Consider the following 15,573-nt stretch of genomic DNA (forward strand, 5'->3'; position numbering starts at 1 on the left):
GAAGCAGCCTAATAGTTCAGCATTGACCACATGGGCTCAAAGGCCTGCTTTCAACTGCAGTGTTCTTTAGTATGGTTCATTACACCATGGAGACAAGCTAGGGAGTGGGGAGGAGCAAATGGATCTGGGAGTACTTGTTCACCGGTCACTGAAGACTAGCATGCAGGTTCAGAAAGATGAGAAGAAGGCTAATAGCATGTTGGCTTTCATAAAGAGGGGATTGGAGTATAGGAACAGAGACGCACTTCTGCAGTTGTACAGGGCCCTAGTGAGACCCCACCTGGAGTATTGCATCCAGTAATGGTCTCCAATTTTGAGGAAGGACATACTAGCTATAGAGGGTGTGCAGCGCAGATTTACAAGGTTAGTTCCAGGGATGGCGGGGTTGACATATGCTGAAAGGCTAGAAAAACTGGACTTGTATCCAATGGAGTTTAGAAGGATGAGGGGGGACATGATTGAGGTATACAAAATTATCAGGGGGATGGACAGGGTGAAGTCGGATTACTTGTTCCCAATGATGGGGGAGACGAGGACTAGAGGGCATAGTTTAAGAATACAGGGTAGGCCCTTTAGGACGGAGATGAGAAAACATTTTTTTACCCAGAGAAGTGTGAATCTGTGGAATGCTCTGCCGCAGAGGGTGGTAGAGACAGATTCGCTGATTATGTTCAAAAGAGAGTTAGATAAGACTCTAGTGGGCAAAGGAGTTAAGGGTTATGGGGATAAGGCTGGAAAGGGGTACTGATGGTAGTGATCAGCCATGATCTGTAAAATGGCGGTGCTGGCTCCACGGGCCGAAGGGCCTACTCCAGCTCCTATTGTCTATTGTCTATTGTCTATTCCATGATGCGATTATTGCTAGGACTGCCATTATGTTAAAGAAAGGCACGAGTATTCAATTATATTGTAGCTCTGCCGACTACAATGATTACACTGTGAAACCAGATTCTTGCAGACATAATCAGAGATGGTCAGAGTGTAATGATGCTACAGAGTGAAATAGAATAATTTCAAGACAGAATGAGGCATGAGGGATTTTAACATGCAAGTAGAATGGTAAAACCAGGTTGGGACTAAATCTCAAGAGAGAGAATTTGTAACAAAGTGGCTTCTTAGAACAACTTATGGCTGAGCTGACCAGGGAAATGGAAATTCTGGATTGGGTGCTGTGATATGAACCAGAAGTAATAAGGGATCTGAAGGTAAGGGAACCTTTAGGAGGCAGATTTGAGATGGAGAAACTAAAATCAGAGGTGCCAATATTACCAGTAGAATAAAGGAGACGGCAGAGGTATGAGAAACAAAGTGGTAAATGTTCATTGGAAAGGCACACTAGAAGGGAGGACGGCAAAGCAGCAATGGCTGGAGTTTCTGCAAAAGATGAGGACAGTGGAGGACAGGGATATTCCACCAGAGAAGAAACATTTAAAAGGAAGAATTACACAACTGTGGCTGACAAGAGAAGTCAAAGTAAAGGCAAAAGAAAAGAAACAAAACTTAGTGGGAAGATGGAAGATGGGGAAAGCTTTTAAAAACATACAGAAGGGCAACTAAGAAGATCATTAGGAAGGAAAAGATTAACTTTGAAAGGAGGCTAACAAATAATATCAAAAAGGATAATAAAAGATTTTTAAAGGAAATTAAGAGTAAAAAAGAGGCAAGAGTAGATATTGGACCAATAGAAAATGACACTGGAGAAATTATAATGGGAGACTAGAAGATAACAGATTAACTAAATGAGTATTTTGCATCATTCTTCACTGTGGAAGACATTAGCAGTATACTGGACTTTCAAGGGTTTCAGGGAACAGGGGTGAGTGCAGTCATGGTCACCAGAGAGAAGGTGCTTGGGAAGCTGAAAGGTCTAAGGGTCGATAAATCTCCCGAACCAGATGAAATTAACCCTCAGGTTCTGAAAGAAGCAGCTATAGAGGTTGTGGAGGCACTAGAAATGATCTTCCAAGAATCAATAGATTCTGGCATGGTTCTGGAAGACTGTAAAAATTGCAAAGGTTACTTTTCTATTTAAAAAAGGAGGGAGGCAGCAGAAATGATAGACCTGTTAGCCTAACATCAGTGAATGGGAAGTTGTTAGAGTTGATTGTCAAAGATGAAGTTGTGGAGTTCCTGGAAGTGCATGACAAGATAAGCCAAAGTCAGCATGGTTTCATGGGAAAATATTGCTTAACAAACCTACTGCAATTATTTGAGAAAACCACAAGCAGGCTGGACAAAGGACATGCAGAGGATGTTGCATATTTTGACTTTCAAAAGGCCTTTGAAAAGATGCTCCTCATGAGGCTGTTTCACAAAATGAGAGCCCATGGAATTACAGGAAAGAGTAGAAGATTGGCTGATTGGCAGGAAACAGAGAGTGGGAATAAAGGGATCCTATTCTGGTTTGCTATCAGTGATGTTTCGCAGGGGTCAGTGCTTGGAGCCACTTCTTTTAACATAGTATGTTAATGATTTGGATTGCAGAATAAATGGCTTTGAGGCTAAGTTTGCAGATGATACAAAAATAGGTGGAGGGCCAGGTAGTGATGATGAAATGGAGGCTGCAGGGAGACATAAATAAATTAGGAGAATGGGCAGAGGAGTGGCAAATTAAACACATGTACCATGTTGGAATGTGCATGGTCATGCACTTTGGTGGAAGGAATAAAAGAGCAGACTATTATTTGGAAGAGGAGAAAATTAAAAATTCAGAGGTGCAAAGGGGCTTGGGATTCCTCGTACAGGATACTCTAAAGGTTAACTTTCAGGTTGAGTTGATGGTGAATGGAATGTTGGCATTCATATCTAGAGTAATGGAATGGAAGAGCAGGGATGTGATGTTGAGGCTTTCTAAGGCACTGATGAGGCCTCGCTTAGGAGTACAAGGTACATTTTGGGCTCTTTGTTTAAGGAAGAACATGCTGGTATTGGAGAGGATTCATAAGAATGATTCCTGGAGGAAGGGATTAGCATATTAGGAACATTTGATGGCTCTTGGATTGTACTCCTTGGAGTTCAGAAGAATGAGGGGGGAACCTCACAGAACCATTTTGAATGTTGAAAGCCTGGACAGAGTAGATATAGCAAAGTTGTTTTCCATGGTAGAGTCAAGGACAAGAGGTTGCATCTTCAGAATTTAAGGGTGCCAACACAGATGCAGAGGAATTTCTTTCGCCAGAGAGTGGTGAACCTCTGGAATTTTCTGCCATGGGCAGCTGTGGAGGCCAGGTTGTTTGGGGTATTTAACGCAGAGATTGATGGTATCTGAATAGGTAGGGTATCAAAGATTATCAGGAGAAGGCAGGGGATTGGGGCAGATTTGGAGAATGAATCAGATCATGATGGAAGGGACTCGATGGGCCAAATGGCCTATGCCCACTCCTATATCTTAAGGCCATATGGTCTAAGTTGTCTTTGGTAATAAGCTCTCCATGGCAAACCATAAGCCTGCTGTTTCCACCAATTCCATTCCAAACACATCCTCCTCATTTCATCTGTAATTGTGCATTTCTTACCTTGAGGACAATCTCTCTTTGTAATTTCTAATCCTTCTTCTTCATCAGATGAGTAGCTCTCGGACACTTTCTTCTTTGGGGTTTCTGCCTGTAAACAGGACACTCGTGTCTCACATATTCCCAGACCCATTCCAACTTAACAAGCTGTTCTTTTCTGCTGGAAGCCCAAATAGAAACCTTTCCCCATCAATCCTCTTATTTCTCTTGTCCTAGTTTTTCTAGCTGCAATGCAATATCATTTAAAAAACTAATAGTGTAGTCACACTCTCCAGTGCTCTGCAACTTACGGTCACTGTCTGTAGAGGATGTAAATGTTCACGTGATAATTCATTCCCTGCATTTAACAATGGAGGTTCCCACTTTATATATCTTGGTCTTGTGTGTGGGAATGGCTGAGGAGTTAGTATGTTGATGATAGAAAGGTGGTTGATGAAGCAGCTGGAGAGAGTGAGTCTAAGACTTTGGCTTGAAGGATTCCTGCAGTGAAATACTGGGCTGGGATGAAAGACCTCTGACAACTACCACAATGATTGGAAGGCTTTCTCCTTGACATTTCCCAGAGCTCCTTGATGATAGACCCATTTCAATGTTGCCTTTATGTCAAAGGTAGATACTGAGCCTTTGGAATTCAGCTCTGGTCCACGTTTGGATCGTGCTGGTAATAATGGGTTGGATTCCAGTCATCCTGGTCAAACCCAAACATATTATTGATGAGAAAGTATTGGAGAGCCATCGTATCTTTGGCAGTCAGACTAAATATTATTTCATAGCCCTTCTAGTAACACACCCGATACTTTTACTGATGATTGAAAGACAACAATTGGACAGAATAGATTTGTCCTGATTTTTCTGAAAAAGATACACCTAGACAACTTTTCACATTGGCGGAGTTATGGCAACTGTACTGGAATGGTTTGTCTAGGTGTGTGGCTATTTCCAGAGTACAGGTCTTCAGTATTAGGGTTGTGATTAGTCTCGGCCCATGGCTCTCAGACTTTACCTGATATCACATGAATGGAATTGGCTAAAGAATGGCTTTTGTGATGGTGGAAATCTCAGGAGGAAGCAGTTCTGGTTGAACATGGTTCAGCCTTGTCTTTAGCCACCCTGCCACCTTCCATGCCAACTACTTATTGTCCCTCATACTTGTGATGAGAAGTGGCAGGGCTTGATCTCATCTGTCTTTTCTTGGCTTAGTTATCTCTATCCATTCCATCTTTTTTAAGTCAAGTCACCTTTATTTATCATTCATACTATGCTCGCACGGTAAAGACGAGATAGCATTTCTCCAGGACCACGGAGCATATTTACATAAATACAAGTTAAAATAGTTAAACACATAAACTATTAAATATTAAGGCATATACTGTAAGAGTCTCAGGTACCAAGGAACTTTATGCACATATGTTCTGGGAATTCAATAGTCTGATGGCCGGGGAGCAAAAAGTGTTGCCCAATCTGAATGTACGGGCCCTGGTGCTACAGCACCTCCGATGGCAGAGGGGTGAACAGTTTACGTGAGGGATATGTGGAGTCTTTCACAATGTTTATTGCCTTTCACCTGCATCGAGTGTTTAGATGTCCTTCACGGTAGAAAGAGAGCCCCCAATGATCTTTTCTTCTGACTTCACTAACTTCTGCAGGGTTTTGCAGTCTGAGGAAGTAGTTTCCAAACCAGGCAGGGATGCAGTTGCACAGGATGCTCTCAATGCATCCTCTGTACAATGTAGTGAGGATGGAGGGTGGGAGATGAACGTTCCTCAGTCTCTGCAGGAAGTAGAGGCACTGCTGGGCTTTCTTGGCTATGGAGATGGTGTTAGGGACCAGGTGAGATTCTCCTCCAAGTGCACACCAAAGAATTTGATACCCTTGATGACCTCAATGATGGAGCCACCAATGGTCAGCAGACCAAAGTCCCCCCCCCCCCCCCAGGCCCTACTGAAGTTGACAACCATTCTTTTGTTTTATTAACGTTCAGATACAGGTTGTTGGCTCTGGACCAGTCCGTTAGTGACTGCACCTTACCTCTATACACTGACAAGTCATTCTTACTAATCAGGCCACCAATTTTCCTTATTATTCATTGGTGTTTGGAATGTAAGTAAGTCAAATTTTGCTTCTTCACTGATGGCAGCTCACTTTTAAGTATGCCTGATAAGGTTGGTCCCTTGTCATGATTGTAATAATAGAGGGGGATGTGCCAGGCTATGAGGTTACAGATTTTGCTGGGGTACATTTCTCCTGCTGTGCCTCAGAATTAGACAGCATGGAAACAGGCCCCTCATTGAAATGCACACATAATGGACAAGTTACCTACCTGGGCTAATCCCATATGTCTCAGTTTGGCCCACATCTCTCATGGATCCGTTCTGAATCTATCTCATTTCCCACTTGCAATGTGTACAATGTTTTAAAGCTTATATGGATCTAAATATGCACTCACTTACAGACACACATGTACAGATGCCCATATATCAGTGGACGGTTGACGAGCCGTGATCAGCTCATTGGTTAATACTGTTCCACACACTTGTTGGATGAGGTACTTCCAAAATATCACCTGATTTCCTTGGAAATGCCAAGAGAAATAGAAGAAATGCTAGGATGAATAATACATGCTCTGAAACCAGACCCTTGTCCCATTTCTCTGATTGACATGTGTAGAATGAAGCGTGTACCTGATGCTCTGTCAAAGGAACTTGCTGCACGGCTGCTGTCGCCAGGTCCCTGAGTCTCTTCACTTCACTGGAATATGCTTCAATCTCTTTGGTTAGACGCATATGACGCTGCAGGAGTGCCTCAGCACTGGCCTCATCCTTCCCACAATCCTCACTCTGCAGGAGAGGATGTTTCTCAAGCAGCCAGGAACGGGCCTCATTGATATCCGTGAAATACTAAGAACACAGCACAGACAAATTTGATCATTTAGCGGCAACACATCTTTGCATTTCCACCTCACCTGTCACAGCCAACAAATTTGCAGGGTTTCACAGAAATGGTTACACATCAGATGCACGGCATTTCAAAAATCATTCGTCAATAGCAAGGTATAAAAGCCATTCATGCTGACTTTAGGTGGTACTTCAGAGATACATTTTAAGTAGAATTCCCATGTAATCTCGAACAAGTCTTGAAGGGTTTTGGCCCAAAACATTGACAATTGTTTTTCTTTCACTGATGCTGCTTGACCTTCTGAGTTCCTTCAGTGGATTGTGCTTAGCTTAGAGGTGACGAAAGCTTAATCAAAGAGGTAGATTATAAAGAGGGTATGACTGGCACTGGCTTACCATATCATGGAAAAGCTGTGACTCAGGAGGCCATTATTCAACTCATCATGCCTGTCTTCCAGATCCAGGAGCATAGGCCTGCAGGTTTAAGTGTGCCCCCAGGATGTTTTTAATTGGATAAGAATTTCTGCCTCTCACACCTTTATAAGCTGTGAGTTCTACCCTGTTTGCCATCTTCACTTTAAGGGTCTAGAGACATACAATACATTCTACTGACCCCTTTGTTTCTTCACACCTCAATTTGAAAGGGCCTAGAGTAAACAAGAAGGATTAAAAACCTGTAGATTTTGTATTTTTCTCCCTTGATTTTTTTGACAGCTTGAAATACATTTCACATTGGCCTGACAATTTTGATTCAGTATTGCATACATTTTCTTATCACTTTTTTAATGTTTATTGTTATGTGTACTGAGATAAACTTTGATCTGCTGTAATGGTATGCATGCTATCCAGAAAAGTTAAACTATACATCATCAGTGTCATTCCTTCTCTTTTGTAAAGACCCCAGCAAGGTATTAATTCAGAGCCTTGCTGCACCTTCACCTTTAGGTCATCTTTATTTGTTCCTTAAAAGGTTTATTATTTCTTGGTTTACATGTGTGAATAAAACTGTAGAGAGTATTACCAAACTAAGAGTGCAGCTTCCAGTAGTAGGGTGAATAACGTCAGGGATTCTTAAGAGGTTAGAAATGGATACCTCAGAGGATTGTAGGAAGACCTAGGGCTGGGATGGTAAGACTTCAGGATGGAGTTTCAGTCCATGGAAGAGAATATTTCACTTGAGATGAGTGGGGTCAAATGGCAGTGTGATTCCAGCTAACAGCGGAATTTTGGAGCAACCCAAAAGATTTCCCTCACCTGGCTGTTAACTCACCTGCTTTATTGTCAGTGCAGCCTGAAGTCGTGTGTGCCAGCTCGACAGCTCGTCCTTTAACTGCTGCCATTGCTCCTGAAGAGTTGCCATCCATTTCCTCACCTCCCTCTCACTGCTCAGTTTCTGCTGGCTTAACTCCTGGCCTTTGCTCACCACTGAGAGACAAATGGACTGGTGGGAGTTACACTCTGCCTCCATCGCCTGGTGGAGAAATGCAACCACTTCAACAAGGTGGAGTCAACAACATCTCAGTTCCGCTTGCACCTCTACCACACTCCCTTCACACTGCCACTTCCATTCCACATGGGTACCAGTTCCTCCATCACATCCACTACACTCTGCCTGATCCAGAAATGCAAAATAACTGATCATGTTCACTCCACACTCAGGTCATGCGCTTGTCAATCACATCCATTATATTACTGGGTGTCAGGTCCAGTGTTGGTCTTATTCCACAATGTGGCAACAATCTCATCCATCGCATATTGGTTCCAATGTTACAAATACCATATTAATTTATATCTGGGATATTAACTCCAGCATTCCATCTTTTATACTCCGCACTGTGGACTGTGATTAGCAGCCTCATCACACATTCTGAGATTCTGCCTCATATGTCTCATACATCATACTTGTGATACGGCTCTTGGCATCCACATCTATCAGGGGTCAAGTCTTTTTTTTAAACTTTATTTATGTCATTCAAAAAACAATTAGTACATAACATATACAACAATTAACCCTAAACATGAACGTTATTTTTTACATATAGAGAAAAAAAAGAAAAAGAAAAAAAAGAAAAGAAAAGAACCCCCCCTTCAGCCAACTCACCTAAGGAGAGCCATAAAGAAAGAAAAAAAAAGAAAAAATATTTTAAAAAATTAAACATATGTATTAAGTTCTAATCAATTTAAATTGAAATGTAAATATTCTGAATATAACAACCATTTATTAATAAAAAAACTATAATTATCACATAAAACATATGTAATTTTTTCCATTATTAAACAATATTTCATCTCATTATGCCATCTATTAATATCAATCATATTTGTATCTTTCCATGTACTAGCAATACATTTTTTCGCTATAGATTAAGCTAAATATACAAAAGCAAGTTGAAACTTATCTAATCTCAAACTTTTCAAAGGTTGAAAACTACCCAGTAAAAACACTGTCGGATCTAAAAGTATTTTAATCTTATACAGGTATTCTAAAAACAATTGAATTTTCTTCCAAAAAGATTGAATATGTATACATGAGCAAACAGCATGAAAAAAATTTCCAACAAAATTACCACATCTAAAACACAAAACTGATTCATGAAAACCATACTTTTTAAATTTTTCAGGTGTTAAGTATAATTGATGTAAAAAATTATAATTAATCATTGCATAACATGCATTTATCAATCTAGTTACACTATCATAACAAATATCTAACCAATCATCCTCAGAAAAAATAAAACCAATGTCTGCTTCCTATTTATGTTTAGATCTATCCCAACCCTTTTTATCCATACCATCCTGTAATATTTGATATATAGATGAAATATAACCCTTCTCTGGTACCTTCATAAGAAAAATCTCAAATTTAGTCATTTCAGGTAAAATCATATCTCTACCAAGTGTACATTTTACCAAAGATCGAATTTGGTAATAGAGAAACAAAGAGTTCTTAACAACACCAAAACTGTCCCTCATCTGATTAAAAGATAAAAATTTACCCTCTTTAAAACAATCTCCTAAATTCTTCACACCTTTAAATCTCCAATGCAATAAACTTCGATTATGTATTGAAAAAGAAATAAGTTGATTATTATACAATGGAGTCAAAGCCGATAATTCAGCCCTAAAGCCTATCATTTTATTTTTCTTAATCCATAGCTTCATTAAATGTTTTAGTATAGGCACGTTATATTGCTGTAACAAATTTATATTCCATCTAAACAAAAATTGATGTATTTTAAATTCAGAAATATTTTGGCCCAACTTGGAGGCTGCTTCATAATAATTTTGAAAATGTGGTAAACGTAATCCCCCTAACTCATATTTCCAAGTTAATTTATTCAAAGCTACTCTCGAAAATTTACCTCTCCATAAAAATTCTCTAACCATTGTATTCAAATCTAAAAAAAAATTATCAAGTAAATACGGAATAAATTGAAACAAATATTGTATACGTGGAAAAATATTAATCTTAATTGTATTTATCCCACCCAATAAATTAATAGGTAAATCTTTCCATTTAATCAAATCAGTTTTAATTTTTTTATTAGCAGAACATAATTTAATTTATATAAAGATTGATAATCAACATTCAGAATTATACCCAAATATTTAATTCGATCAATCCATTTCAAATTAATAATATTCTTATAAACTGAATTATCTCCATCACTTACCAGTAATATTTCATTTTTTTCCCAATTAACTTTATATCCAGAAAGACATCCATATTTTATTAAACGCTCCTTCAAGTGCAAAAGTGACTGAGCTGGGTTTATTAATTACACCAATACATCATCAGCAAATAAATTAATTTTATACTCCTCATCTAAAACTTTCATACCTTGTATCTGTGTATTTTGTCTTATCAGCTGTGCTAAAGGTTCAATCACTAACGCAAACAAAGCTGGTGATAAAGGACAACCTTGACAAGTTGATCGAGTCAATTTAAAAGGTTCCAAAATCAAGCCATTCGTCAATACTCTAGCTACTGGTTTACTATATAAAGCCTTAATCCAACCAATAAAAAAAGGACCAAACTTAAATTTCTCCAGAACTTTAAACAAAAAATTCTACTCAACTCTATCAAATGCTTTTTCTGCATCTAAAGATATCACCATCGGGTGGTCTGATGATTGTCAAAATCTATTAATCAAACTAATCACGCGTAAAATATTATCTGAAGCATATCTATTCTTTATAAAACCTGTTTGATCCATATGAATCAACTTAGGTAAAAATTTAGCCAATTTATTCGCTAATATTTTAGCTATTATTTTATAATCTATATTTAACAATGAAATTGGTCTATATGAAGATACTTTCAAAGGATCTCTATCTTTCTTTGGAATTACTGTGATTAAAGCACTAGAACAAGACTCAGGTAATTCATAATGTTCTCCAACTTGATGTAATACATCCCCAAACACTGTAGAGAAATCATCATAAAAGATTTTATAAAATTCAACCGAAAATCCATCATCACCAGGCTATTTACCGTTCGGCATTTCCATCATAGCCATTTTAATTTCCAAATCAGTAAATGGTTCCTCTAACTCCTGTATATCTGCATCCTCTAATATCAGTAAATTCAACTGTGATAAAAAAAATCAATCGATCCAATTTCTTGTTTTTTTTCAGATGTATATAACTTTTTATAAAATGAACAAAATTCATCATTAACCTCATAAGGTTTATTAATAAGAGAATTCCGTCTAACAGCATTAATAGTCCTCAAAACCTCTTCTTTCTTTAATTGCCATGCCAATACCTTATAATACCATTGCTTAGTCCTATTAATCACACATTCAAATTGAAAAGATTGCAAAGTATTATATTCCAATTTCAACCTAGATAATTCTATTTTCTGATCTTCAGTAGCATCTTTCTGAAATTCCTTTTCTAACTCAGCAATCTGTTTCTCTAAGTCAAGACTCTGATTTAATCGATTCTTTTTCATTTTAGAAGTATAACTAATTATTTGTCCTCTCAAATAAGCTTTCATAGCATCCCATAATACAAACTTACTTTGAACAGAATTAGAATTTTCTTTCAAAAAAAATTAATTTGTTTTTTCAAAAAAATCAATAAATTCTGTATTTTTTAACAACATAGTATTAAACCTCCAACGATAGGCCACTTGAATTTTCTCAGAAGTTGCATATGTAAAATATAACAAAGAATGATCTGAAATCACCCTACTTTTATATTCCACTTGTTGTATCTTCCCTTGTAAATGTGCCGATACTAAAAAAAAAGTAAATCCTTGAAAATGATTCATGTCTAAATGAATAAAAAGAGAAATCTTTCTCTGTCGGATTAAGACATCTCCATATATCTACTAAATTAAGATCTTTCATCAACGCTTGAACCTGAACTGCCATCTTAGATTTCTTAACTTTCTTCAGAGATTTATCCAATAAAGGTTCCAAAACACAATTAAAATCACCATCAACTAAAATATTATCATTAGCCTGACCCAAATATAAAAATGCATCTGAAATAAATATTTCATCATCTACATTTGGGGCATAAATATTAAGTAAAGTCCAAAATTCATTAAAAATCTTACAATTCAATTTAAGAATACATCCTGCCTTTTCCTCCATTGATTGTAATTCAAAAGATAAATTTTTATTTATCAAAATTACTATGCCTTTAGCCCTAGAATTAAATGAAGAAGAATATACATGCCCAACCCAGTCCCTCTTTAATTTCATACTTTCCTTCAGATTCAAATGTATTTCTTATTAAAAAAAACATCAATTTTCATTTTCTTAATATACGCCAAGACTCGCTTACACTTAATCGGACTGTTTAAACCCCAAACATTAAAAGTAGCAAACCTCAACTTTGACATATCTACTATTGTTACTAAATACCAAAAATATCTTTATATGAAAACTCAAATCAACATATATAGGCTCTCCAGTAGGAGAAAAAAAATCACAAATTAAAAGTTAACTAAAATGAAAATTAAAAAAAATTTTAAAAAAAACTCCCCCCCCAAAAAAACTACCACTCCCTAAACAAAAATTGGGTGTGGGTCACCCACCAGTGGCTGATGACTAGTAAAGAACAAATCTCTCCCTCCCCAGCCAAACAATGAATAATATCAAAATATCATAATAACAAAAAAAAAGTAGAATAAGAATAAGAAAATTCTTCTATTCATCCAAGAGATTCCAGTCTTGGAGATCCCATTTCAGAAAAAGTTGGACTCTTTATATTCCCATTTTTCCCATTTCTGCCATTTCTTCCGTTTCCAAAACAAGTAGATTTTTCTTTAGGAGACAATGGTGGACTACGTCTTTGTCCTCTTATGTCTGGCAATGAATCAGCATAAATCATTGCTTCACGATTATTCTCAAAAAACCAAAATTGATGATCTCCATAAAACACCTTCAACACTGCTGGGTACCGAAAAGTAGACTTATAACCTTTATGCCACAAAGCCTCTTTAACTGGGTTAAATCGACGTCGGCATTGAATAACCTCTTGACTCAAGTCAGGATAAAAAAAACTCTACTATTCTGAATCAATAACGGAGTTTGTCGTTGTCTCGCATTTTGCACTGCTAGTCGAAGTATTGCTTCTCTGTCCAGATAAATCAACATCGAATTATTATCGGTCTCGGTGGTTGACCAGGTAAAGGTGTTCTTCTTAAAGCTCTATGAGCTCTTTCCAATACCAAGCCTCCAGAAAAAAATTCTTGTCCTAATACTTGTGGGATCCAGTCTTTAAAAAAACGAAGAGGATCTTGTCCTTCTATACCTTCTGGCAGACCAGCGATTTTCACATTATTCCTTCTACGTTGATTTTCCAAGTAGTCTATTTTCCTCTCTAACTCCTTCTCACATTCTCCCAATTCTATAACTGATTTTTCAACCTTCAACACTTTTTCTGTGTTAGAAACCACTTGCTGTTTAGATTCCAAAAAAGCAGACTGAAATTTTTAAAAATCTTCACAAGATGCTTCCACACGTGCTTTAACTGTATTCAATTCTGAACTTATACTAGCATCCATTTGAACCATGTCATTCATTAAAGGTTGAATGACAGCATTTAACTGCATACACTGTAACTCAGAAAAGCTCAGCTCTGCTCTCTCTAACATAGTGGCAGAACCAGGTAGCTGCAGCTCCTGCTGCAACTCAACGAAAGGCATTTTAGAGGTTTTACTGCGGGTCTGGACTCTAAGCGACGCCACCCCGACTTCCTCAGGGGGTCACCGCTGGTCTCCCCCCGCAGCTCGTTGTTTTTGCGCAAAATCAAGGAGGAAATTGATATCTTCAGGTTGAAATGCTTCCTGATGCATTTCAAACAATGGAGTTGCCTTCCTGCGTGCTCCCTCCGTTAAAATCAAGAGGCTTCCAGAATCGGGATCCACTTCTTGGGAACACGCATCTTCTTCCAGAGAACAGGTAATTTCAGTGCCATCCTTCACTTGGTGAGCAGTAGACATTTTTTTTCAGCTCCCACAGGCAGTCCTTGTGGGTTAGACACTCAAGAAGTTAAACTTGAAGCTGTATCAAGTCATTTAGGCCCCAAATCTTCAGCACTTTGAAAATGTAACTTCTTCTGCACTTGAGGTTTAATCTTTTTACCATTAATGGCCATAGTAGTTACTCAATACTTTAAATTAAAATTTTAAAAGTTTAAACATGAAAACAAAGGGTTAAAAAATGGGTACTTAAAAGTCTGGCCAGAAAGGTCGAGATTACACGTCTAGACTCTACACCATCTTGCCACGCCCCCCAGGGGTCAAGGATGCATGTGGTTACCTTGTGCTTTTGGACTGACACTGAGAGCTGGGTAATGTCACGCCCTAATGTAGCAGTCCGCACCAACTGCCACTTCTCGTAGATCCATGACTCCTCCTCCTCGCAGTCCCGGAAAAATTCAAGCAATCTCTGCTGCTGCTGCAGTTTGGAATGTCTGAATTAGCAAGAGAGATACGACTGGTGTTAATAACATTGAGGAACACAAAGACTTCAGCAAATAATGAACTGCTGAAGGGACTCAGCAGGTCAAGCAGCATCCATGATGAGCGATGGTCAGTCAATGATGCAAGTTGGCATCCTTTAGCCTGACTGCCCACCTCTACCCATAGATGTTCCCTGACCCACTGAGTCCCTCCAGTTTGCTTAATAAAGCAGAGGGCTTGCTACCACAAGGTTGCTATCTTGAGAAAAGGTTAAACTCAAGTCCTGGTAAACATGAATCCCAGTAGCTGAGTACTGAATATCTATTGATTATGGATTCCCCTGACTACAAATCAATATGTGGAACCCAACAACAGTGAAGTATGATCACCCCAGGTCTGATCATTGTGGATCCTAAACACAACAGTTCTCAGCAGTAGCAGCAGTAGATATTGGGTAATTCTGCTGTGTCTCAGTGACAGTGGATTCTGGCAACTGTGGGTGCCGATGATAGTGAGTACTGGTGACCATGAGTCCAGTTAGAGTGGGAGTTAGTGCAAGATCTGGACAAATTAATTAAGAGTCATAGAGCCGTACAATTGTACAGCAGCCATTCAACCCAACTCACCACTTGCCCCATTTGGCTGCGTGGGGCTCATTTGATGTAATTCTTTTACGTGGAATACTAAAGGCGGCAACAATGGTTGCATCAGCCTCTTACTCAAACGACATATGAGCATTTTATGGAGGCTGCTGTCTAACCTGGCTTTGCTGAGTTCCAACAGGTTATTGTAAAGGTCATTGAGTGCCTGGAGTTTCCTCTTGACGACATCAGTTTTCAGTTCACTGCACCTCCTGAGATCATCAACCCTCTGGCTTACGTGCTTCAGAGCTTCTCCATGAGATGAGATCTGAGAGACGATAAGGTTGTGCTTCTGTGCCATGTCAATCACGTCGAACAGGTGCTTGCCATAGTCGCCTGAACTCACTGCAGACTGTAGTGCAATAGAGAAGTGATGGTTGAACCACTGGATTTCTTTTAGCACACCGTCACAGTGGAAATATTTTTATTGTTGCATCTACCAAGAGAACACAGCTATTCTACTTTAAATTACCTTTATCCCTACTTCTGACCTCTCTTTAAATTCAGAAGCTTTTGGGCCAATTCAACATTTGCAGCTCATTTTGTACCTGAGCTCCATTTCCCCAATAGTCATTTGTATTCCTTAATTCCCTGTGTGTCTA

General features: G+C 38.6%; 1 protein-coding gene across 1 annotated transcript in view; it reads right to left on the reverse strand.

Annotated features, from left to right (window-relative positions):
- Positions 1 to 15,573, reverse strand: part of sptbn5 (spectrin, beta, non-erythrocytic 5) — a 251,285-nt gene that overhangs the window by 189,663 nt on the left and 46,049 nt on the right. Inside the window, exons 9-13 of the mRNA XM_069915498.1 lie at positions 15,091 to 15,323; positions 14,188 to 14,341; positions 7,677 to 7,877; positions 6,194 to 6,409; positions 3,516 to 3,603 (exon numbers count right to left, since the gene is read on the reverse strand). Coding sequence (XP_069771599.1) covers positions 3,516 to 3,603; positions 6,194 to 6,409; positions 7,677 to 7,877; positions 14,188 to 14,341; positions 15,091 to 15,323 — 892 coding nt within the window. The remainder of the gene's footprint in view (positions 1 to 3,515; positions 3,604 to 6,193; positions 6,410 to 7,676; positions 7,878 to 14,187; positions 14,342 to 15,090; positions 15,324 to 15,573) is intronic.

The sequence above is a fragment of the Narcine bancroftii genome, chromosome 2 (genome assembly GCF_036971445.1).
Source record: "Narcine bancroftii isolate sNarBan1 chromosome 2, sNarBan1.hap1, whole genome shotgun sequence".
In the NCBI taxonomy this organism is placed as follows: domain Eukaryota; kingdom Metazoa; phylum Chordata; class Chondrichthyes; order Torpediniformes; family Narcinidae; genus Narcine; species Narcine bancroftii.